This window comes from Pelodiscus sinensis, chromosome 28 (assembly GCF_049634645.1).
Source record: "Pelodiscus sinensis isolate JC-2024 chromosome 28, ASM4963464v1, whole genome shotgun sequence".
NCBI lineage: Eukaryota > Metazoa > Chordata > Testudines > Trionychidae > Pelodiscus > Pelodiscus sinensis.
Genome location: NC_134738.1, coordinates 2,802,678 through 2,828,704, shown reverse-complemented (window position 1 = coordinate 2,828,704; position 26,027 = coordinate 2,802,678). Strand labels below are relative to the sequence as shown.

General features: G+C 50.1%; 1 protein-coding gene across 1 annotated transcript in view; it reads left to right on the top strand.

The window, feature by feature from the left end:
- The window catches only part of LOC102447598 (substance-P receptor), a 114,584-nt gene extending 88,971 nt beyond the window's left edge, over positions 1 to 25,613 (top strand). The window contains exons 3-5 of the mRNA XM_006129102.4: positions 15,037 to 15,187; positions 16,577 to 16,773; positions 20,055 to 25,613. Of these exons, the coding sequence (XP_006129164.2) occupies positions 15,037 to 15,187; positions 16,577 to 16,773; positions 20,055 to 20,346 (640 nt within the window). The 3' untranslated portion in view covers positions 20,347 to 25,613. The remainder of the gene's footprint in view (positions 1 to 15,036; positions 15,188 to 16,576; positions 16,774 to 20,054) is intronic.
- The last annotated feature ends 414 nt before the right edge of the window (positions 25,614 to 26,027 follow it).

The window sequence follows — 26,027 nt, the reverse complement described above, 5'->3', positions numbered from 1 at the left end:
GGTGACAGGGTGTTTTGATCTTTCAGCATTTCCCTGAGTGCACCGATTGTCTGGTTAGCGGGCCATGGAGGGCACTGGATGAGGTGCACCAGAAGTTGTGACAAGGGCGTGTAGGACCCGTGGGCCTGGGAAGGCGTGTTGTGGGCGGGGGTGTTAGTCGTGGGGGTTATGTCTGCAAGATTTGGAGCTGTTATTCTGCAGAGCGTGGCGCTGGTTTGAGTGGGTCTGCGGGACACTTGCTTCGGATGATGAGCTTGGGGGTGCGCTAAAGGCCAGAAGACAGGGTTTGGGGAAGATTTCCTTCAAGATGGGGTCCCCCTGGAGTGGGAGGAGCTAAGAGTGTGTGGTCAGAGTGGGGGTTCTTCTGTATTGAAACAGATTCTCTCTGAGTACTTAGGTGGCTTTTTCCATTGATATGATCTATTTCTCTGATGGGGTGCATTTATCCAGTGAAAACAGCTTTGAGTGTACGAAGGTGCATGTCTTGGACTTTCCTTGGAGCATATTTTGTGGTATCATAGATATCAGCTTTCTCGGTGGGTTTTGGGATGTTTACCGGACCTACGAAGGTCAGCGTAGTGATCTGTGGATTCCTTGTATAGATTTCCGAACCCCTGAAGTCAATCCTAGTGATGCTAATGGGGGAGGGGGGTTACCGAAGGAGTTGAATGGGGGAGGGTAACAGTTGTTGGAAGTCGTGGGGGCGAAGACGTTTAAGTTGTCTGTCCAGACTGGATGCAAATAGCTTCATGTATCTCAGGAACCTCACGAGTTTCATGTGCATTTGAATCTTGTGTGTCTCTCATTTACCTTTCCTCACTTCAGTGGAAGCTGTAGGTTCTTGGGGCATCTCACGAGCAGGCTCAAAGTTACTAAGAAGATAACAGATTTCAATCAACAGACCAAACTGCTTCTTCGTCCAAACATCTGAACAGAATCAGCTTTGAAAAAGCTCAGTGGGGAAAAAAAAAAGCTTCCCTCCCTCCCCCAGTTTCTGTTCTTCTTGGAACTAGTTGGAACTTGGCAATACACCATGAAATGTTCTCCTTGCAATGCGTCTGCCTTGACTAGTGGGAGAGCTAGAAATCTTGCAAAAAAAGCCTGTTATCTTATTTCCAGTCCAAGTTGGAAGGCTCCAGCTTATCAGATAAACTCCAGATAAGCATCCGGAGTTTCAGCCTCATGCATGAATCCAACCTCCCAGCGAGCGGAAGTTGTGCCATGCGAAGGAATTCACACAGTGTACATTCCAGATGCTGACTTGTGGCGCCTCAGGGAGCATATTATAAATTATAATAGCAACACACTTGGACATCATAGAGACCAACCTCTATGTGGCTACATAAGGAAATGTCAATCAGTGTGTGTTATCAGAAGAAAAATCTAATTGTCCCTCATTTGTAAAGTGTGTGTCATATCCCCCTCTGCTAACAGGACCACATGGAGGATAAAAGCCTACTGCTGCAATTGGCTAATGGAGTTACTCCTTTAGCTGATATAGAAGAAGGCTGTGCTGAAAGTCGCACGCTCAACGCTTGCCCGAGCCCAGTGGCAGGGGCAGTCAAACTCTGGCCTCTTCCTAACACCTAGTGGGGCTGACAGCCACTGAGCGTGTGTGTGGGGGGAAAGTTCCATGCTCTTGGGAGGGCGGAGTTTCAGGAGGAAGGGGCGGGGTTAGAGGCAGCAAGCCATCAGTGCCGCCTGGACCATGGTGTGCATCCCCCCAGCCCTCAGAGCCATGCAAAGTGCCCGGTGCAGCAATCCAGTGATGACTTAAAGGGTTTGGGTCTCCGGATGCTGCCACTCAAGCAGCTCTGGGCACCTTTAAATCACCAGATCCAAGGGCAACTGCTCCTTCCCCTCCCGCCTCCCCATCGGAGGGCCTGACAACACCCATTACTTCATCAAGCTGAGATAACCAGACATTCTCCCCACGGTGCTGCTTTGAATCACACATTACTCCATGCGGTCACAGGCCTTGGTTCAGAGGAGCAGTGGGTGTGTTTCCAGATACCAGCGGTTGCATTTACCTGCCAGGCAAAGTGTTTTCTGTAACTGAGCGCAGTGAGAAGGGATTGATGCGTCGGGGGGCAGGCGGAGGCTGCTGAGAATCGGGGCATGAAGGGAAGAGGGAGTTCTGCTCTTGCGTTTAATCCTGGGCCTCTTTCAGGTACTTTAACCATTCTCTGATTGCCTGGCTAGCTACCGAAAAGCCCCCGGCTCAGGCACCTGCTGAATCCCAGCTTGTAACTGTGCCTCATTCCAGAGCTGAAGGGAAGAACTCAGGATGGCCCAGAAAGCAAAGCCATCTCAGGAGTGTCTAGCAGTGACTTGAGGGGAGGCCGGCCCAGCTCAGTCAGGCCGAGAACACTCCCACAAAGGTGCCACGTACCTCCACATGCGGGGCAAACCCCAGAAGCTCGGTGCTTCCGATTCAGTCCATCCCAGAAAGGGCCCATTGAGTCTAGCAGCTGGGCAATTCCTACCCGGCCTCGGAGCTCACAGCTGAAGATCCGGTCAGGCTGGAACAGCCCTGGCTCCCTCTGTAAGACTTGTTCATCGCCCCCTGCCCCCACCCCCTGGGTGTCTGGGAACGGGCATTCCAGGGTGTGACTCAGTCTTGCTCTCTCTGCGACAGGACAGCTGAGCCCACAGGGAGAAGAGATTTGAGGACAATAAACCACTAAAAGCAGAACTGATCCCCCATTAGAAGCCAGGGTGGGGCTCAATTTACCCTGTGGCCAACTTAGAGCCCCCAAATCTGCCCAAACTGGTCAATGCAGTGTTCACCGCCCTGGATTCCCACCGGGACCCAGCAATATCCTTCCCCGCTCTCCTCTCCTCCACAATGGCTCCATGAGTGCGAGTCAGAAAGCAAGTCTGGATTAGATACAGATTATATCAGGAGCGGGCAACATTTTTATATGGGGGGGGCTACTGTAAGATTTTGGTAAGTGGTCAAGGGTCTATGGAAGGAGTGCAGGGTCTGAGATGCAGGTTGGGTGCAGAAGGGAGCTCAAGGTGGGGGCTGGGGTGTAGGACAGGGTGTGGGGTCTGAGAGGGGATTGCAACCTGGGGCAGGGGTTTGGGGTGCACAGTCCTGGAGGGGATATGGATGCTGGAGAGGATTTTGGCCTGGGGGAGGGATGTAGGAAGGGGTGCAGGGTCTGGGAGGGAGCCGTGACGTGGGAAAAGTGGGGTGCAGAGGGCTTGGGTGCTGACTGGGAGTTGGGGTATGGGCGGGAGTGAGGTGCCAGAGGCAGGCTGTGTCTGGGAGGACTCTCAGTTTAGAGAGCAAAGAACATGACTGGAGCAGTAAAGGCGTGACTGCAATCAGTGGCGGATTAGCCACTGGACTCATGTGGCTGCTGCCCGAGGACCCCGACCAAATAGGGGAGCCCTGGAAAAATGGTTGCCCTGATCCACCCCACCTGACATTCCTGCTGGGGAGAGGGGTTGGGGCACCGGGGCATGCTCTTCTCTGACCACTAGGTTCTCCTGCCTCCATGCCCTGACTCTGCTCCCCAACAGGAGCACTGGGAAGGCAAAATCCCAGCATCCCAGCCTCACTCTCTGGAGCTTTGGGGTGGGGGGGGGGAGGACTGCAGGCAGAAGGGGTGTGGAGTGTCCCCCACATGCGCTGGCCTAGGGCCCCACAATCCCTTCTCTGCCTTTAACAGCAGTGCTAAGAAGAGATCAAAATTCATCCCGTGGCCACTCACTCGACTCTGGGATAAGAACCACGTCTGGGATAAGAACCGACCAGGACCACGTCAGACGCCACAGGCTGTCAGCAGAGATACTGCCCTAGCTTTCATTAATCTCCCTGAAAGGCATTTCGCTTTCAGACAATCCTCAGTGAAATGTCCTGGCACGCAACAACCCACGCAGGGCCCGGGTCACTTTCTTTCTCCCTCATTTTGGGATGTGCTGCTCACATCCACAAAGGGGGCGAGGGGAAAGATTGAATCAGAAATCTCCCACAGCGCCGAGGTGCTAGGGTGTCACATTTAAGGACACTTCCCTCCCCTTCACTCTCAGTGGCCCGCAAGCAAGCAGATTACACGTGTAATTACTCATTTCTCTACAATTTCACGTTCATAAATGCATCAGAGCCTGACAGCAAATTACACCCCGCCCAGCTGTAAGGTGCAGCATTCCCAGCGAGCAGAGAATTCCTAGTTCATTACCAAGAGAGCTTGCTACTTGGCACTACCCAATTGTACCAATCTCAGACAAGCGACCACATTTCTCAGCCTCTCTCAACTCCACTGGCTTTTCAGATTCAGGAATAAAAAGTGCAACAAAACCAGCCACCTTGACGTCTCTTTAGGGTTCTGCGGTCTTAAGTGTAGGACTGCCCTTCGTTTTTGTTTGTGCCACTGCAGTTCCTCTTGATGGGAAATCCCCTCTTTAACAATACACGGCTCAGCGGCTGGAATATTTCCCTGCGTAACATAAAAACAGTTGTATTGAGTGAGATTCGTGGCCTGTTTAGCATAACTCGCTGTCCTCTGACAAAGGCTGTTGCCAGCTGCTTTGGGGGAATGAAGAAAACAGGGCAATTTACTGCGAGATCCACCCTCTGTCGTCCTGCCCCAGCTCCTGGCAGGCAGAAGTCTAGGGACGCCCAGAGCATGGGCCAACCATAAGGTAAGTCAGCGTTGCAACCGGGGGTGTGAATAGCAGCTGGTGTAGACGCACCTGTGCTAATTATACAACTGCTGGCTTGTGAGACGCTAAGAGCGTGGGCTGCACAATCTGTCTGTCAATTCTGGTTACATAATTGTCAGGGCAGCGTGTGCTGAATCCTGGGCTACGTCTGCACTGCAGATTTTTTGCGGAAGAGGATACGCAAATCGTGTGCTCATTTACATATTGTGCGTGCTCATTTGCATATCTTCTTCCAACTCTTTTTGCGGAAGAGATTTTGCCATTAAAAAGCCCTGAGTAGATGGGGCCATTTGTCGGAAAAAAAAATCCTTCTGTGCAAGATCCCTGTAAAATGAGGGATTACAGGATCTTGTGCAAAAGGGGGGGGTTTCGGACAAATGGCCCCATCTACACGGGGCTTTTTAGTGGCAAAACTTCTTCCACAAAAAGGATGGGAAGAAGATATGCAAATGAGCATGCTCTATATGCAAATGAGTGTCTGATTTGCATATCCTCTTCCGCAAAAAAACCCCGCAGTGTCAACGTAGCCCTGCTCTCCAGCAACCCCTCCTACCCTCTCGGATTTTAATGAGCAAGGTTGGCAGTGCCACCAGCCGCACTGCCATTCGTAGCTCTGACTGCTACGTAGCCCTGCCCAGAGTGGCTGGTTTTGTGGCATTCCCCGTCCAGTGGGTGGCCAGGGTGCTGCTCACTGTAATTCTATTAGTGCTTCCCGGGGAGAGTCCCAAATGAAGGGCCCCTTGGCAGAGCACCTCACACACATGCCTTAAGCCCCCTCCCCAGCCCTGCGATGCCCAGATCAAAACTTGGCTCCGAGCCCACCCCAGCTTTGAGGGGGTTTGGAATCTGAGCCCTGTCTCAACCCAGGACCAATCACAACCCTGCGTCGAGGCGCCTCCCAGCTCCGAGCTGCTAGACCAGAGGCTTCGCTCCCCCGTGGGTCTGACTCACAGAAGGGTAAACTGAGGCACAGAAAGGAGAAGACCAACATTTCCAGAACTGGCCGTGGATTGCTGGTGCCCCAACTTGAGACACTTCGAGATAGGAGCGACTGTTGCTCAGGATCTTTCAGTCAGGCTGATGGGGCCACATTGGCACGCGGACTCCGAGACACCCATTCAACACGGTGCCCTTGCAGCTCACAGATACACAGCGAATCAGGACCGGACCTAGGGATTTAGCCCAAAAGTTCTTCAACTAGTGACTAGACCATGCAGCTCCCTTTTTATTCTTTTCCACGCTCCATCCCAGTGGGGCAGGGACTCTAGGCCTGGAGACCTCTTCCTACTGCAGCCAGGCTCCTCTCCTTTGCCCTCTCTGTGGCACTTTGTCAAAACTCTCTGCTTCTCCTTGTCACCCCTTGTCAGTTTGTGGGAAGGCCTGGGGTGCGGCTGCCGTCTCATCCCACCATGCAGCCTCGCTTGGCCGTGCTCACAAGATGCTTGGCCAGCAGATCCAGTGGACCCAAACCTCTTCTCTTGCACCAATGTAAAGTTGCCTGTAGAGTCTACCTGACCCCGGGAGGCAGACACATGGGGGGAGAGCCCCCAGCATGCCTCGCTCTACCTTTGTAGACCAGATGCAGACCTCCAGCCCCAAACTTAGCAAAGCACAGAGAGATCCAGACCCTCCACGTTATTTAGACTCCCACCTTACACTGAAATCAGTATCACAGAATCATAGAATCCTAGAGCTGGAAGAGACCTCAGGAGGTCACCAAGTCCAGCCCCCTGCCCAAGGCAAGACCACTCCCAACTCAATCATCCCAGCCAGGGCTTTGTCAAGCTGAGACTTAAACACCTCTAGGGATGGAGACTCCACAACCTCCCTAGGGAACCCATCCCAGTGCTTCCCCACCCTCCTAGGGAAATAGTTTTTCCTAATATCCAACCTGGACCTCCCCCACTGTAACTTGAGCCCATTGCTCCTCGTTCTGTCATCTGCCCCCACTGAGAACAGCCTCTCTCCATCCTCTTTGGAACCTCCCTTCAGGCTGTTGCAGGCTGCTCTCAAATCCCCCCCTCACTCTTCTCTGCTGAAGACTAAATAAGCCCAAATCCCTCAGCCTCCCCTTGTAGGTCATGTGCTTCACCCCCCTCATCATTTTGGTTGCCCTCTGCTGGACCTTCTCCAATGCATCCACATCCTTTCTATAGTGGGGGGCTCAGAACTGGATGCAATACTCCAGATATGGCTGACTACAGGGGAATAATCACTTCTCTAGATCTGCTGGCAATGCTCCTATTAATGCATTTGGCTATAAGGGCCCACTATTGACTCATATCCAGCTTCACATCCACTGTAATCCCCAGGGCCTTTTCTGCCGAACTACTATTTAGTCAGCCGGGCCCCCGCCTGTAACAATGCTTGGGATGCCTCTGACCCAAGTGCAATTAGGAGCATAATTACCTTTGAGGACTTGGGCCTCAGGGTGCAGCACCAATATGCTGCACCAAATCCCTCATTCTTAATTCTTCATGTCAGTTACTCCTGGCCACGGATGTTCGACTCACCACCCTGGAGACTTGTGCATGTGCATTACGACAAGCTTTCCCCATTTTCCCCAGCTGATCTATGTGCCTCCTCCTTAGACACATGGTTGTGAAGGCAGCCTTGGGGGCATATCAGCACAGTTTGCATTACATAGCGCCTTTTTTCGAAAGAGCACTTTCGAAAAAAGGCGTTATTTCTCGTAAAACGAGCTTTTCCGTGGTCGGAAAAACTGCCACATTCTTTTGAGTTACTTTCGAAAGAACGCGGCAGCAGTCTAGATGCAGGAAAAGATTTTTCAAAAAATCCCTATAGTCTAGACACACCAGGAATTGCAATCTGTGTGCTAAGTAAATTTTTAATTGCCCAGGGCTGCGACCACAGTGCAGTGCACATGATTAGTCTTCAGCCACTAGAGGGTGCATCTAGCCTGGCTTTCCTGATCTATAGCCTTCCTGAAATTGCTAATGTGGGGGTGGGGGTTGCAGGAGAAGGGAGGTGCTAGAAATCCTTTGGCGCAGGAATGACCATAGAAATATATCATTTTTAGATTAGATCATTTAATGTTGCTATTTCTATACCCTCGGGAAAAATCCAATGCTCTTAGACAAAGATTGAGTGAGGAACCGTTCTTTGTTTATAGCTGATGTGGTTAAATTTATGGCTTAAAAAAAAACCTCCGTTACATTTATGTACCTGGAATAGGTCCAGATCTCTCGAATTACGCTGCTGTAGGTTCCAGAAGAGCCTACATTTCATTGACTTTCAATGAGACTCACCCTCTCACGCCACATTGGAAAATCCTGCCCCTTGATTAAATCCACTGCCGTCCATTGGGTTGCTTTATTCTGTTCTACTCAGCTTCTTACACTACTCTTGGCCATGCATTAAACCAGAGTGACTCTCATCGTTGGGTTTACACCATCGGAGATCATTACTTACCCCTACGGGCCTGGTTTTCCCCTCACACTGACTTTAAAACAGCCAGTTAGACTGAAACTGACGTGTTGAGGAACTGAATTGAGACCAACGTGCCTTGCAGTGGTTCAAGTAAGACTGGGAATGGGCACTTCTGGCTCTGTTAGCATTGCCAGAGGATTACTATTTGACCACAGAATCATACACTCATACACCTGGAAGAGACCTCAGGAGGTCAAGTCAAAGCAGGATCAACCCCAACTAAATCAACCCAGCCAGGGCTTTGTCAAGCTGAGACTTAAACACCTCTAGGGATGGAGATTCCACCCCCTCCCTAGGGAACCCATCCCAGTGCTTCACCACCCGCCTAGCGAAATAGTTTTTCCTAATCTCCAACCTAGACCTCCCCCACTGCAACTTGAGACCATTGCTCCTTGTTCTGCCATCTGTCACCACTGAGAACAGCCTCTCTCCATCCTCTTAGGAACCCCCCTTCAGGAAGTTGCAGGCTGCTCTCAAATCCCCCCTCACTCTTCTCTTCTGCAGACTGAACAAACCCAAATCTCTCAGTCTCTCCTCATAGGTCATGTGCTCCAGCCCCCAAATCATTTTGATTGCCTTCCTCTGGACCTTCTCCAATGTGCTCACATCCTTTCTATAGAAGGATAGGCGCTCCATAGGAGATTCTGAAGGCAACTCACAGAGCCAGTTCTACCCAGGGATACCTGTGCATGGCTCCCACTAACACCCAATGGAAGCCACACATGCCTGAGTGAGGACTTTATCCCTCCTGGTTCCATGTTTCTAATACAGACAAAGCACTGAGAGGGGAAAGCTGAGAGACTGAATTCTTCTCCTGCGCTTTGCGTTGAGACACCAGACACAGCAAGTGGCAAGAGCCAAAGTAACGTCCCACTTTGTCATCCAAACCACTGGCCACCAATGTGAACAAGGAAATAGAAAGTGAACACTGGGAAATGCTTGAACAGGACAGTAGCTTCCAGGGAGAGTCCATCTGCTTTGTTTTCTGGATTCCAGATAGCTTTGATATTCAGATGCTTCAGTGGGGGAGCCGAGTTAGTCTGTTACTGAAAAAACTTAAAAAACAACAAATAATCTAGCAGCACCTTAAAGAGTAATAAAACATGTAGATGGGATCATGAGCTTTCGTGGGTACAACCCACTTCTTCAGATGAATGGAGTATTGAAAGTCTAGTTCCAAAATAAATAGGGGATGTGGGGGGGGGGGGCGGAAGGAAGAGGGAAAATAGTGAATTAAAATGTTCGTGTTACAAGAAGCAGATAGAGAAGGTGCCAATTGTTCTTAAGTACCCATTGGTTGGTTAGTTAAGTCATTAGGAAGTGCAAGGTCGTGTACAAGCCACGTAATGTCTTTATTCATTCCTTTGGGATGGCTCCCAAACTTGTAAATGAAGTTATGTTCCAAGGCTTCCCTGTGTATTTGGCTTGTGGAATTGGCCTGAGACAACACAGTGACTTTGAGATCCATTAAGGAGTGCCCGGGCAGGTTAAAGTATTCTCCAACAGGTTTCTCTGTGTTGCCTTTTTGGATAGCTGATCTGTTTCCATTAATTCTTTCCCGTAGACACTGTCCAGTTTGGCCAATATCCACGGCAGAGGGGAATTGCTCGCATTCGATGGCATAGGTCACATTCAGGGCTGGCCCGAGACCTTTTGGCAACCAGGGGCCTGCCCCCGGGGCGCACGGCGCATGCGCGGGCCAGCCACAGCCACTGGCGCACAGCCCAGGGCCCGCCCCCCGGGGCGCACGGTGCATGTGCTGCCCGGCCCGGCCAGCACTGCTGGTATGCACGCCGGGCCATGCAGGACCCCACAGCCATGGGGGCCGGCGCTTCGGGAGCCAGGTGCGCGTCACCTGATGGCAGCTATCAGGGATGCCGCGCACCCCTCACAGCTGCCATCAGGTGCCCCCCATTGGTTGGCACTCCGGGCAGCTCCCCAGCTCACCCATGCCTTAATCCGGCCCTGATCATATTAGTGGATGTGCAATTTGATATTCAGATGTGTGATTTTGCCATTGAAGGCATGAGAGGAATAATGTAACTTAGAAGGCAGGAAACTGTAACCATTGTAAACATGGCAGAGCCTTGGGCAGGGGGCTGGACTTGATGACCTCCTAAGGTCTCTTCCAGCTCTAGGATTCTATAATTCTATGATATGAAGAAACTCTTGTGGGGAGACTCATCTTGGACCAGCTGTAAACTAAGAAAGAAATCAGAAGCAAAACTTTCCTGAGTAATTTTTGACAATGGAACTTAAGAGCCCTGTTATGTTCATGGCATACGCAGAGAAGTTAGACTGAAATATGCTCTTGCAACATAACACATGGAATTCAGAACCCAAACACATAAGAACCCCCAAACAGAGAGAGATAAAGCTGGAGGCTTCTCAAAACAGAAAGCCACGACGAACCCAGTCTTCCGTGAGGCTAGCTTTTCGGAAGACTGCCTCCGATCAATGCCTGCTTCCCTACAGCACCCCCAGCCTTCAAACAGGGACAGCAAACCCCCCCTCCTCCGCCGCCGCCTTTAAATAGCTGGCAATTCCAACACAGCTCTCAGTATTAGCACAGGCACTTCTGAAAACTGCATCCCAAGCAGCGAAGCACAGATCTGAATTTCCCCAGGGTTTGAGGATACACAGCAATCAGAAAACAGAAGCTGGTTGAATTTTCCCATAGAGGAAGCACAACCATGTGGTTAAGCCATGGGACTGCAGGTCAGGAAATGTGGGTTCCATTCCTGGCTCTTACATGGGCAAGTTCCTTGTATCTCTAGCTCTGTGTCCTACCTATGAAACGGGGATGGGACTTCCCCTCTCCGGCTATCTGTTTAGATTGTCAGCTCTTCAGGGCCAGAATCTTACGGTGCGTGTGCGTATGTACATCGCCTCGCACAATGAGGGACCAATGTTGGTTGCTACTGCAGGGGTCACCGTCCATTTTGGTTGCCCTCTGCTGGACCTCTGACTGGGATTTACTGGTAGATCTTGGAGCCTCTGACAAGTGATCCTGACGGTTTGGCCGGAAAACTCCCCCCACTGTCATGCCGATCCTGCCCTCTGTCTTGAAGCTGCCCCCCTAGGATCCTCCTGCTCGCTGTGCAAGGTGTGGGAGGGAGACGGGGGCGCTGATGTCAGGGTGTCCCTCCTCCCCTCACTCATGTAACCCCATCTCCACACAGAGAGAAGGGACTGGAGGGAAGTCGGCAATGCAATTCTTTGTCACTCCCACACACTGTGTGTGTCTCTTTCCCTTTCACACACACACAGGCTACGTCTACACTGGCCCCTTTTTCGAAAGGGGCATGCTAATTTTAAACTTCGGAATAGGGAAATCCGCGGGGGATTTAAATATCCCCCGCGGGATTTAAATAAAGATGTCCGCTGCTTTTTTCCGGCTTGGGGAAAAGCCGGAAAAAAGCGTCTAGACTGGCCCGATCCTCCAGAATAAAGCCCTATTCAAAGTAGGAATAAGAGATCCTCCGGAATAGGGCTTTATTCCGGAGGATCGGGCCAGTCTAGACGCTTTTTTCCGGCTTTTCCCCAAGCCGGAAAAAAACGGCGGACATCTTTATTTAAATCCCGCGGGGGATATTTAAATCCCCCGCAGATTTCCCTATTCCGAAGTTTAAAATTAGCATGCCCCTTTCGAAAAAGGGGCCAGTGTAGACGTAGCCACAGGGTATGTCTAGACTACATGGCTCTGTCATTTTTTGAGGAGTAAGGTTAGTTTGAACCAAGGCGTTTGATTTGAACTAATGTGTCCCGGAGTGCACTTCCTGGTTCGAATCAGCTGTTGAGCGGAATAACGCATGGATTATGTTAATGAAGTGCGAGATATTTAAATCCCCGCTTCATTAGCAATTTTGGTCGGCTACATTTGCAGCCCTAGCTCAAACTAGGGAGCAAGTGTAGAAATACCCTTAGTCTATAAGGTGCCACAGGAGTTCTCGTTGTTTATGCAGATTCAGACTAACACGGCTACCCCTCTGAAACTAAACCACAGCCACTCAGTTCCGTAAGGGATGTGGCACTGCTTCCATGGGGAAGTGAAGAGAGAGCGCAATTCTGCTTGGGAGCTCGTGCAAATGTTTACATGGATGCCCCTTGTAACATTTAGACAGCAGGAACAATAGCATACCCGGGAAGGGAGCTGTTCTCCTGGACAGCTGCTTTTTCAAGCTGGCTCTGCGTGCGTACAGCCTGGTTGCTAGCCGGCTGGGCTGTGCTGCTCTCCATTCGTATGGCATGCCAGGGGGGATAATAGGAGCTCTTGTCCATAAAACGATGACAATATGAAGTGTATCAGGTCTAGAAACAGCTCCACCGCACTCATGATTCCCCGCCTGACAAAACCTATCTCCGGAGGAGGCTGCGACAATGACGCACTTCAGAGAGGGCTTGAGATTGGCGGTAGCTGCGGACAGAAATGGACTTTGGAGACTAACCTGATTTCTAGACTGGTCACTGTAACGTTTTGCCACGTCCAAAGGGGCCCTATGTCCGGCACCTTGCTGTCTCTGCCCAAATTGGCTCTCCGTTACCACCCGGGGTGGAGGGGGACCTGGGCCCACCCCCTCTCCAGGTCCCAGTCCAGGACCCTAAGGGCAGGCGTCCAGAACGCACCACCCAACCAGGGGGGGTATGGCCGCAACTCACCGGTTCCCGGGGCTTTCCGACCCCGTCCTAGGCTGCTTCCTCCGACCCCTTTGGCTCTGACCTGCCGCGCTCAGTTCAACGGGTCACCGGGCAAGACTCACCCTCTCTGGTCGAGGGGGTCCCTCGCTGCCAGTCCTGGTGCGTCTGCCGGTCCCGCAGAGTTCCCTGCTGGCTGCGCCGGCTGCCGCGCTGCCCAGCATGGTCTCCGACTCTCCCCCCTTTGAGCTCGTGGCCGGCTGGCTTTTGAACCCGGCGCCCCTGGCCGGGGACTCTGGCGCATGCGTCCTGGGATGCCGGGTCCTCCCCGGCGTCGTGTGCAGGGAGGGGCTCCCGCGCCTGCGCCAGCCACCACCACTGAGCAGGCTCGGCAGAGCCGCTCGGGTTTCCCGGCGGCAGCGCCCTGCAGCGCCCAAGTGCGGGGTGCGGGGTTAGGGCACACGATCCCCGCCGCCCCCTCACAGTCACTTGTAGCATCCCCCTCCACCCCCAGCCCAGAAATTAAGCAAAGAGACAGCCTCCACTCTAAGGCAGGTATGTCTGGGCTGGCCAAAGGGACAATGAATTTCAATGGGAACTGGAGGCTTAATTCTCCCAAGCCTGACCGAACAGCCCAGCCTTCAAGATGTATCCACCAGGTGGAAGAAGCAATCGTATTATAGCTAAAGTGAGGCTGTCGTAAAGCTCTCCCTCAGCTGCCCGGTGTGCCACACTGCTGGCTCCGTTCGGATGCTGACAATAGACTGTCTGCTCCTCCTGACCATTCTGCCTTTAACCTTTAGCCTGCAGGCTCTGCAGAAAACAGCACAAGCGTGTTTCAGAAGTGGCACAGCCTCCTCTAGCACACCCTGCTCATGCGCTGAACTCCCTTTTCCTCTGGTTCTTGCCATTTATTTCCCTTTATTGAGCTCATCATCTGATCAGCCTATTCTTTGTCCTCCCTCCCCTCCCTCCACCTCCGGCATCAAAAATCCCCCTCACAGCAGGTAATTATTCCAGGTAAGTGTGCGACCTTCTTTGTCGCTCTAAGTGATCTGGGTGCTACCACAGTCACTACTGCTATGGCTGCGCTTCACGTATGCTAGTGGTTACGGCGCTGCTCACAGCGCGCCGCAGGGAAACCACTGTCGGGTGTCCACACTGTGCTCCTTGCGACAGAGGAGTGTGTCCACATGATCAGCTCCTGCAACGCCCCAGCGAGCAGTGCATTGTGGGAGCTACCCCCTGTGCACTGGGCTGCAGGGTGCTTTGGGAAGGGTTTGCAATGCCTCATGGGGCTATCGGTGTCACATCATGCAGGTTTCCCAGCCCTATTGCTCCATGGCCATCCTGCTACACTGACAGCTGGAGAAGGGGAGGAGAAGGGAGTGTGACAGGTAGGGAGTGTGTGTGTGTGTGTGTGTGTGTGTGTGTGTGTGTGTGTGTGTGTGTGTGGCATGCTGAGAGAGTGTTTTGGGGGATGTCGGCATACTATCTTGTAAGTTCTGACAGTGGCAGGAAACAACCCCTTCTGAGGCAAGGGGAAGGGAAAATCCCAACATCTCAGCCCCTCCCCACCTACCTTCCTGACTTTTTGCACAGCAGTGTCTCTCTCTCTCTCTCTCTCTCTCTCTCTCTCTCTCTGTCACACACACACACACACACACACACACACACACACACACACACGCACTCACACCTGCTTCTGTGTTCAACAGCATGAGCACTGCATCTGACTGGTTTGCTCTGTGAGCCGAAGCCAATCAGCACAGCATGCAGGCTGTCGGAAACGGAGCTCTGAAAGGGGATCTGTGAATGCCAGTAGGGCAGAGAGCCAACAAAGAGCAGAGGGGACTTGAGGGATTATGGGCCATTTCCGGAGGCCAGTCAGAATGCAACAATTGAAATGTCCAGTGTCCTGCACTGTATCCAGAGTGCAGCAAGCTCTGCGCTTGTCCTCAAGGTGGTTTACCTAGTGCCCAGCAATTGCAGAGTTAGTGCCACTCAGTGCCTTGCCAGTGTGGACAGCTCTGGAGTTACAGTGCTGGAAACTTTACTGTGCAGTCACTTGCCAGTGTAGCCTTGGCCAAATCACTCACATTTTTCATGCAAAGTTTCTGCAAGGGTGCTGAATGTTTTTCTGAAATCTGATGGCCGGACTTTCTAGAAGGAGAGAGCACCCACCACGCCGGTGGACATCAGTGAGACATCAGGCCTCAAAGGCCTTGCCTTGGTTGTCTGTGTCCTCAACAGCGTTCTACTGTGACCATCTTTCAGGTATCAATTCTCCGTGACGGTGCTGATCTACTTCCTGCCGCTCCTGGTGATAGGATGCGCCTACACGGTGGTTGGCATCACTCTGTGGGCAAGTGAGATACCCGGTGACTCTTCTGATCGCTATCATGAGCAGGTGTCTGCCAAGCGAAAGGTAAGCAGCTCTCCTGCCTGGTGACTGAATAATTGCAGGCATGCCAAGGCAATGGAACAACCTTGAGTCTATGGTTATTTCCTCTCCTTTGATCACACTTTTCAAAAGTGGTGACCAACTTTAGAAGACTTGGAAGTTTTCTGGGTGCACCACTTGACACCCAGGGTCCTTATTTCCAAAAGGGCTGAGATTTTCAAGTCAATGAGAGATGCAGAAGGGATTATTCCCCTTTATTCAGCTCTGATGATGCCACACCTGGAGTACTGTGTCCAATTCTGGTCCCCCCCACTATAGAAAGGATGTGGACACATTAGAGAGGGTCCAGCGGAGGGCGACCAAAATGATTCGGGGGCTGGAGCACATAACCTATGTGGCAAGACTGAGGGATTTGGGTTTGTTCAGTCTGCAGAAGAGAAGAGTGAGGGGGGATTTGATAGCAGCCTTCAACTTCCTGAAGGGAGGTTGCAGAGAGGCTGGAGAGAGGCTGTTCTCAGTGGTGACGGATGGCAGAACAAGGAGCAATGGTTTCAAGTTGCAGTGGGGGAGGTCCAGGTTGGATATTAGGAAAAACTATTTCCGTAGGTGGGTGAGGAAGCACTGGGATGGGTTCCGTAGGGAGGTCGTGGAGTCTCCATCCCTAGAGGTGTTTAAGTCTCAGCTTGACAAAGCCCTGGCCGGGTTGATTTAGTTGGGGTTGGTCTTGCCTTGGGCAGGGGGCTGGACTTGATGACCTCCTGAGGTCTCTTCCAGCCCTGGGATTCTATGATTCTATGCTGGTGCCCAACCCCCTTGAAAATTAGGCCCAACAAAATGCCAGCCAGATACACAAAAACTCAGGCACCCAATAACGTGGCACTGAAGGCTTTGCTACCCAGTTCAAATTAAGGCTTGTGTATTGTTTTGGAGAGACTGGATGGTGGAGATAACTGGGAATGGGAGTTATTGGACATTATTGCAAGTCCATCCCCAGTCAGCAGAGGCCAAACATCATTAATATGGGGCAAAAGTGGGGGATACTTTGGGGTTCAATCCGTTTCCTACAGACGGGGATCCGCAACCCTCACCATTTTCACACCTAAAATAATCAACTCCCGTAGTTGAAAATCACAAGAGAAAGACGAAGCATTGAACAGAGGAGGAGACCACTACCTGACTCCTGGAAGTGGTCCCTTTCCAGGGCAGAGCTGAAGCACATTGGCAAGGCAGAGAGGAGACCTCTGTTCCATCTGGTTTCCTTGGTTGAAACAAAGGACTTCTCTTCCCACGATGGCCTTCCCCTCTCCCTTTCTCCCCCAGAGTTGCTTATGCTGGCTTCAGTTCTGTGGGACAGGCTTTCCTCAGTGGGCCCAGTGTAAACTCCCTCTGTAACCCGGTCTCGCTCCTATCCAGGTTGTGAAGATGATGATCATTGTGGTGTGCACGTTCGCCGTCTGCTGGCTGCCCTACCACTTCTACTTCCTCCTGCAATTTTTTAACCCAGATTGGTACCTGGAGAAGTTTATTCAACAGGTTTACTTGGCAGTCATGTGGCTGGCCATGAGTTCCACCATGTATAACCCAATCATCTACTGCTGCCTCAATGACAGGTAAGATATATCAGTCACCCCCGATAACTCAGCTACTGTTGGAGAGCAATGAAGGGGGCATGTGGGGATGGGTACGGAAGAGGACCCTAGACGTGGTAAGTTGCAGTGTAGCAGGGAGACAAAAGATCAGGGGTTCAAATTACTCAGCACATTGTTTGGGTTTCCCTACATCTGGAGAGCATCAAATTAGCGGCTACCCCGGACTTCTCTTTACCACAATGTCTTAAAATAAGGGGTGGATTTTCAAAGGAACGGAACACCTGCCTCTTCACCTGAAGTCAATGAGAACTGTGGCTATGGAGCACTTCTGGGGAAAAAACCAACCCCCCAGCTCCTTCCAGCAGTTTTCTCTTGTCAACAGGGACTGTAGATGAGACTTAGAATATGTATTTTGTATAGCTCCTCCGTCTAATGGAGAACAGCCGCACCCCCTGTCTTTGCTGGATGAAAAACCCCTGCTAGAGGTGGGATTTATCCAACCTTTTCTCTCGATACATAAAAAAAATTGTTCCTGTGAGACGACAAAGTGACATCATCACGTCACTCTACGTCCCTCAGGCTGGGGGGTAGACATGGGCGATTAAAGCCCTGTTCCCAGCCCTGCCCCTTCTGCCCGAGGCCCCGGCTCTGGAGTCAAGCCCCACCCATTGTCAGCACGGCCCTCTCCGGCGGCCACGTGGAGAGCCGAGGCCTTTCCAGGTGCCGGGGATAGAGTCGGGCCTGGTGCGCGCTATGGCCAGGCCTGCCCTGGCCTCCAGGGTTAGGGTGAGGCTGCAGTGGGAGGTGGGGAGGGAGAGAAGGGGCCTGGGATGGTGTCAAAAGGTGGGGGGAGAAGGGACCCTAGCTGGTGGAGCGGAAGGAGAAGGGGCCCAAGATGGTGCAGAAGAGGGAGGGGGGAAGAGAGAAGGGACCCAGGCTGGTGTGGCAAGGGAGGGAGAAGAGGCCTGAGCTGCCACCCAGCCCTGCCCCATGGCCGAGGGGAGAGCTGCGGTTGTCTACCCCCCGTGAGAGCCCCCTAGTTTGGGGGGGGGGGGGGAAAGGCATAATCAAATCATTTTAATGACTGTCAGTTTGTATTCTTTCCAATGAAAAATGTTCAACGTGACGTAAGTTGTCATTTTGACAATTGGTTTTTCCTTTAAAAGGCAACACTTTCCATTTTGCTCCCTCGGGTAGAAAGGCGCTTGGCTGCTCCTCCTTTCTCATCCTTACCCCCTACTTTACCCGTGGCAAGGGACCGGTAGGAAGGATAACGGGGAAAACCCAACATTCAGATGAAACATTTTCCTTTCAGACAATCTTCAGGCAAATCTCAATTCCTGGGATTTCAAAACAAAGACTCCAGCTTTGAAACAGTCCGCAAAACTACAAGCAAATGTCAATAGGCTGTAACCCAGGCCCAGAGAGTAGGAAGCAGCAGTTTGCTTGGGAAGAGACACCCTTTTACTGCCCGTCAGCGTCTGTATTTGTAAAGGGACCCATCACCATGGCATGAGTTGCAACCTCTGAGTTAATAGATGATACCCACCCTACCCTATCACCATAGCTAGGATCCCTACTTTGTACACACACATGTAGGTGCGTGTACATCATATTGTTACTGTTCTAGCAAATATAAGATTTTAACACTGGGCCAAATCCTGAAATGCCGACTCGGTCAAACTCCCATGGTTTCAATGGGTATTTGAATGGAGTGAGGTTTTCAGGCTTTGATTCAATATTCAGCTTGGATATAAGGTCTGAAGTTCATGCAGAATTGAGAAAAGTTTGCAATCTAAGCTTGGTGAGAAACACAACATTTTGGGGAAGCCCTTAATTAGTATTACTGCCTAAACATGAATCAAGGTCATCAAGGGCCTAGCTTTGGAAATAAGAATTTGGAGTGCAAAGAGGGACTAGGTACATCAAAGCTTGTACCCAGTAAATTTGTCCGCTATAGGCCTCAACTGCAAAAGAGTTTTGCAAGACTCTCTCTTTTACCCAGCATAATAGCAAGGTAGTGGTGGTTGATTGACCGTTGGCAGTGCAGTCCAGCGGTTACAGTGGGGTGGATTAGGGTGCATGACACCTAGATTCTGTTCCAAGTTGAGCCACCAACTTGTGTTGTGACTCCAGGGAAAGTTAGCTATCTCTCAGCTTCTGGTTTTTTAAGTCCTGGATTAAAAGGTGTTGTATGATAATACCTGGTTCTGATGTAGTGCTTGGATCCCAAAGATCTCAAAGGGCTTTTGTAACGGAGAGGAAAAAATACAAAACGGGGAGTGATTGCCTAAGGTGCTGTCCATCTTAGAAGGGCCTGAAGGTTATAATGGATCACAAAATGGATCATGAGTCAACTGCAGAAAAGACTGTGTTGCATGTAAGAGATGGGAGAATTGTCCTGGTCCCCTTGGCACTGCTGAGACCTCAGCTGGAGTAATGTGTCCAGTGCTGGGTACCAGACTTTAGGAAAGATGTGGGCAAACTGCAGATAGATAGATAGATAGATAGATAGATAGATAGATAGATAGATAGATAGATAGATAGATAGATAGATAGATAGATAGATAGATAGATAGATAGATAGAGGGGTTGTGTGAGGTAGATAGGTAGAAAGAGAGAGAGAGATTTAAAAAGACTGGGCATGTTTGGCCTTGAGAAAAGAACACTAGAGTTGCAACCTGATAACAGTCTTCAAAATATGCTAAGGGAGGGCTGCTGGAAAGGGGATGGTGATCAATTGTTCTCCATGTTCACTGAAGGCAGGACAAGAAGCAATGGGTTTAGTCTGCAGCAAGGGAGATTTGGGTTAGACATTAGGAAACGCTTTCTAATTACAGGGAGAGTTAAGTGCTGGAACAAGATTTCAAGAGACGCTGGTGGGTTTTGGGAACAGGTTGGACAAAACACCTGTCAAGATGGTCTAGGTGTACTTAGAAGTGCTTCCATTCTGGGGAGCTGGACTTGATGACCACTTGAGTTTCCTTCCAGCCCAACGTTTCTAGGATTCTATGAAATGCCAATCCCCACTTAACTGAAAGGTAAACCGAGGCACAGAAGGGAAGTGACTTAAGGGTCATATGGAGAGTCAGCAGCAGAGCTGGGGGCAGAATGAGGCAGGATGGTCTAGCAGCCAGAATGCTGGTCCATAGGGACATTAAGGTTTGAGAAAGTGCAAGGTCACACTTCTTGCACCAATGCCCACGCCGGGTATGTCTCCCTGTGGATTGCACTGAAAACGTTCGGTAACCCAGCTCAGCCTGTGCTAGGCCTAACATCCCTGTGCTTGTCTGTCTCCTCAGATTCCGCATTGGCTTTAAGCACGCTTTCCGGTGGTGCCCTTTCATCAGTGCTAGTGAATACGAAGGGCTGGAGATGAAGTCTGCCAGGTACCTCCAGACGCAGAGCAGCATGTACAAGATCAGCCGGATGGAGACGACGGTCTCCTCTGTCATCGGCAACACTGAGGAAGACCCCGAAGAGAACAACAAAATGAAGCGCCTCTCTGTGGATATGACGTCCAACGGCTCCTCCCGCAGTGACTCTAAAACAGTGTCTGAGAGCTTCAGCTTCTATTCCAACACACTCTCCTAAGCCGCCTTCCCACTGAGAGAGGGTCACAAAATATTGCTTATTCCTGGGCCTCCCCCAACCCTTTCCCAGCCCCCACCCCGGTCTCCATTCCATGTGCCTGCCTTCACCTTTTCCTGGCGAAGATGCTCTGGTTGTGACAGTCGTCCCCTCTCAACAGCGTGCCTGTCTTATTACATCGGTTATTACAGTGTTATTACATTGGTTAATATCAGCAATATCTGGTCTCTCTATGGTACCTTGCAGTCGTTTGCTGGGCTGAATGCTTAACCGGTGCCGGCCAGTGAAACCAGATCTTAATTTATGATACGGCGTTGCAGAAAATAAGGTTAAAGGTATCAGAACGTGGCCTTCCATGCGACCGGTCATTCTCCTGCTGTGCTCTGCCATCGATCGGTGTCTCAATGCAATGCTCCACTGGCTTTCCCCACTGCTTTTATTGTCATACTTCCTCCCTTACTTGCCGTTCTCTAGTTGTTGATTTAAAAAATGGAGAAATGGGGTGAAAACAGGAAGACGGAGCTGGTGACTTTTGAAATGAGCGGTCACCTCTGCTGGCTTAGCCGGTAAAACCCTACATGGAGGCTGCCTTTCTTGCAAGTGGTATGTGAAACACAGAGGATTTCAGAACCTTCTACGTGTAGGAAAGATTGAGCTCTTGAAGTGTATTGCTACCCCCTCCTCTCATGTCTTTCTTTTTAAACGCCGCTGCTTAACTTTCTGTCAAGGTATAGCCCTCCTTCGGGGGATCCTACATGGCGTGTAGTCCAGGAGAGTTGATCATGTGACATGGTCCAGCCTCTTCTGTGCTTGCCACTGAAAAGGTTCTAGTGTCATTTTTAATGTCATCCCAGACATGCTCTGTGCACGATCCTAACCTCATGAAGCAAAGACTTCATCTCAGCTCATCAGGGTCGAGGAAGACAGAACCAAGCCAGGACCTCGGATGTTTGCTCTAGCTGGCTGGTTCTGACGGTTTCAGACGCACCTCCCTCCATTGGCCTCGCTCTCATTCCTATGCTCATTAGAACCTCTAGAACAGGGGTTCCCAACCTATGGGTCGCCATTACATTTCAAAAGGGTCACCAAGTGTCTCCCCAGGTGGCTCTGCCCTCCCTCCTCCCCCCCGTTTTTGAATTGCCTTGGGTCACCAAGTCTTCCTGAATTGTCAAAATGGGTCCTTCTCTGGAAAAGGTTGGGAACCACCACTCTAGAGCCTTTGTTTAAAGTGCTGGAGGGGGGTTGTGGCTTCTCACATTACCATCTGGATAGCCCAAGAGAGGCAAAATACCCAATTCGCTAACATGTTTCACTTTCCCAACCCCCCGTGCCCAACACCCACCAAATTATTCTCATTATATCAAGGGAAATACAGCAAGAAACAAAGCACCTGGGTCAACCCTAATTGTCAGGAAATAAATATAGTTTACAGACAGGCCCTCTCCTGGCCTTTCAAAACATGCTTAGGCCCTGGTCCTATATATGGCCTGGGTTTTCCTCAGGGGTCTCTCAGTTAAGTGCTGAACAGGCCTGATTATGCCTCCTTTGGGACACCTGACAACCAATCATCCAGAGCAGCGTGCTCAGAGACAGCTGTCTCCGCCAAATACACTTGCGATGGGACACAAGTAGAGATGGCAAAAAGCATCTTACAAAACCCCATAAAAGTGCACATGGGACGATGCTAAAGACTGCCTGAGAGCGAGGTAGCAGTAGACAGCTCATGTAGGCAGTAGACACATAGGCTTAACAATCCCAGTGGACAGTCTTTGGTAAATAAGCCTGGAAGATGGGCTTGATAAGAAAGAATATAATGTATCGGCCAATACAAATGTATGATGTGACTGACAGCGAATAGGCTTGTCTAACACACTTACAAACCCAACCTACGAAAAAGGAAATGGGATACTTCCATTATGGAAGACGCTTTCTGGGGCATTTCAAAACCCTGACAGTAGAACCTCCAAGTTACCAACAGCAGAGCTGCGAACTGATCATCCACCACACACCTCACTTGGAACCGGGAGGACCCAATCGGCCAGCAGCAGCCCAAACAAAGCAAATACGGCGCAGTGCCGTGTGAAATGTAAACGGCGGTAAGAGGAGCAGAGTTCCAGAGCTGTCCTAAGTCAATGTTCCGCTGTAAACTTTCCAAGGAACCACCACAATGATTCGTTCAGACCTAGGGACATTTCACAGGCGCAAACAACCTCCATTCCGGAGGCGTTTGGAACTCTGGGGTCCTGCTGTCATTGCCGCTTGTAAAATTCTGCGTCACTGAAAGAGACTGAAATACTTTGCAGATACATGGGTGGGTCCAGAGCAGGGTACGGAAAGGAATGCCTGGTTAAATCCACTGAAATGTATAGAATTAAGCCAGAGATCACCTTTGGGGGTTTACTAAGCAGCCTGTGAACTGGCTGTGGGAAAATGCAGCTGTTAAATAAATTCCCATCCCACACTGATTTTTTAGAAGCCAATAGAAAGTCCACAGATTTCTCTGATGGTTGAGAGTATTGGTTGAGACGCTCTCTCATACTTCCTGTCTTGGGAGGCAAGATCTCAAACTTGCTTTCCTGCTGCCTGCCTGATTCTTCAAATCATTTCTAGTAGTTTGCATGAGGCAGGGGGAAAAAAGAAAAGTCATAGATGGAGAAGTTGAAAGTTTTTGTTTGTTTGTGTCTTTGCATGCAGACTTCGGTCCACTGCTTGAAGTCTAAGCCTGTATCTACACCGCCAGGAATCAAACAGTCTCATACGACATTCAAGTGGCCAATGCACAGCATAAGTTTGGCTCACAGACATGCCTAACTGGAAGGGTAGCAATGTAGTTCATGTCTCAAGCGATGAGTTTTTGCTCTGACAATAAAGTTCCGTGGAATTGGCCTTATTGGGGGGAGGGTTAAAGTGGATGTTAGCGAATAACCCTCTTTTGCTAACTGTCCCAGTGGCTGATTTACAGTAAGTTTACAACCAGTAGGATCATTAAACATGGGAGAGCCCTAATGATATGCAGACAGAATCTAACAAGTCACCATAGTTCACAACCTAAGGTGCTTCTTGTGCAACTGTACAGCTTTACAAGCAACTCTGGGCATCCTCAGTGGTATTACTTGAAACAACAACTCAGTGAGAAAGTAGAACGACATGTTACGATTCGTGTTGTGAAACTGAAAAAGGTGGAATGCACAATTGCCATCGGTATTTGCAGGCTGTAACTGTTTGCAAAGAGCTGTGAATGGCTTCCAAGGTTAGACCAGGGGTCATGCTTACTAACCCTGTGTGTAAACTGTCTCAAATGGGCAGGCTCAGGATCATAACCATGAGGCATCATGAAGGAGCACAAGATGGTTTTGTCTGCCTCTTAAAACAAAGTGGGCCAGATGCGTAAGCGGTATAACGCCAATGACTTTAGCTGAGCCTCAGGCATTTATACCAGCTCAGGATCTGGCCCAATGACGAGGACACTTCCAAAGACAAAACCAGCCCCCCGTCTCCAAAGTATTTCTTTTTATTCAGTGAGACTGGGTTAGTAAAACCAAAGTGTTCTGTGTAAAATGGGCACCTTAACAGCTAGAGGGAGTCCAGATCCAGACTTTCCCAAAAATGCAAGTTGATTTGAATTAGGAGCGAGGCTCAGCCTATTGTCAAGACTGCAGAATTAGGCCCTGGAGTTAGTTTTTGGTTCAGGTCCATGTTTATTGGAAATAAATAAATAGGACGTAGGTGGATGTATGGAACAACTAAAGTAGTTCAGATGACTCACTTGTGCAATGAGATGGGGATATCTGCATGTAAATCTTCTACAGTGAGTAAAGAGCTCATGAAAGAGATGTGAGGGAACTCCCCCTCCCAAATACAGTGAGACTTTAAATACTATTATACCTTTCCTTTCAAATAGTGTATGTGTCATGCAGATTCCTTGGGCTTTAATGGTTTCAGGTGCGCTCTCAGTTCTTTGATCAGAAATCCAATTTCAAATGGTGATTTCTTTCTAGGCTTTCTGCAATGCTGAACAGTAATATTCTGAGATGGTCACATAGGAGGTCTTCTCCTCCCTCGTTACCCAAACATATGACTCTAACCCACACTAATGGGTGCTGCATGTTCTTTCCTGGGAACATTGGGAAGGGGAGGGGATTTCTGCAATCTAAAATCATGTCTGGTTTTTCAAGCAATTCCTATTTTTATAGAGCATCCAAACACCCAAAACTGAAACCAGCATCCAAAATAATCTCTTTTTGGGAACTGGTAGAATAAGTCCCACCTCTCTAGGGTCTAGGGGCTGGTATCCAAGGGTACGTCTACTCAGAAGCAGTTATTTCGACATAATGTTGAAATATTGTTGAGCTAGAGGACTGCTTATTCCGACTCCTCATTGTACAAGGAGTAAGGGAAGACGGAGAAAGAGTGCTCTATTTTGAAATAAGTGCTGGTAGACGTTCCCAAATTAGCGCAGCGCAAGGTGCATAGCTTATATCGAGATTAGCCCTGCAGTGTAGACGTACCCCAAGTGTGCACCCGATTACAAAGCTGGTCCTGAAAACTGATAGCACCTTTACTTGTAGCTGGTTCCCCCCTTCTTTCCTGGTCCCTAAAATCAATAGGAAAGAGGGGCCAGATCCCTGGAGTTCAGGGGCTGTTCTTTGCAGCCATCCTCATGTTCTGAGAAGATGACCTATAATTCATGATGCCAACTTCCAGCCAAGTCACAACCTCATGATATAACGACATCTCAGAACACTGAAATCACTGTCTGAAGGAGCAAGCCAGAGCTCTGCATATTTGCTACAGCTGGCTGTTTGCAGTGACTTCAGACAGGCCAATGGGCTGACACGTAACTTGAATTCCCACCAAAAGATGGTTAGATCTTCTAGCCTCGACTGTAGGCTTCTAACATTCTTCTTCATAGGTTAGAGCACAATGCCAAAGTCACTAACACATCCTTACTTGTGTCTTCCTGACAGAAATCAACATACATACAGCCAGGAGAAAAATATCAGCTCTGACTTATTTGCTGCAACCTAAAATAAGTTTGCAGAGAGTGGATCAAGTGGTAGGTGTAGCCCAAACTATTGTGGCTTGAGGCCCATGCAAGAGAAATGCAGTTAGCTCTACACGCCAAAGAGGTTGCTTTGTGACTATCATGGTTGGCATGTTTCAGTGATAGCTGTGTTAGTCTGTGTCTGCAAAAACAACGAGCAGTCCTGTGGCATCTATGGGTATGTCTACACTGCCACCCTAGTTCAAACTAGGGTGGCTAATGTAGGCATTCGAAGTTGCAAATGAAGCCCGGGATTTAAATATCCCAGGCTTCATTTGCATCTTGCCGGGCTACACGCGGCACAGAGTAGGTAGTTTGAATTAGGCTCTCTAATTTGAACTACCGGTACACCTCGTTCCACGAGGAGTAACGTTAGTTCAAATTAGCCTAATTCGAACTACCTACTCCGTGCCGCGTGTAGCCGCGGGCACGGAGTCCGCACTAAGGGGGATTTAAAAATGGCGGCGCCTGGCAAGATGCAAATGAAGCCCGGGATATTTAAATCCCGGGCTTCATTTGCAACTTCAAATGCCTACATTAGCCACCCTAGTTCGAACTAGGGTGGCAGTGTAGACATACCCTTAGTCTGTGTCTAGACTGGCCAGTTTTTCCGGAAAATCAGCCGCTTTTCCGGAAAAGC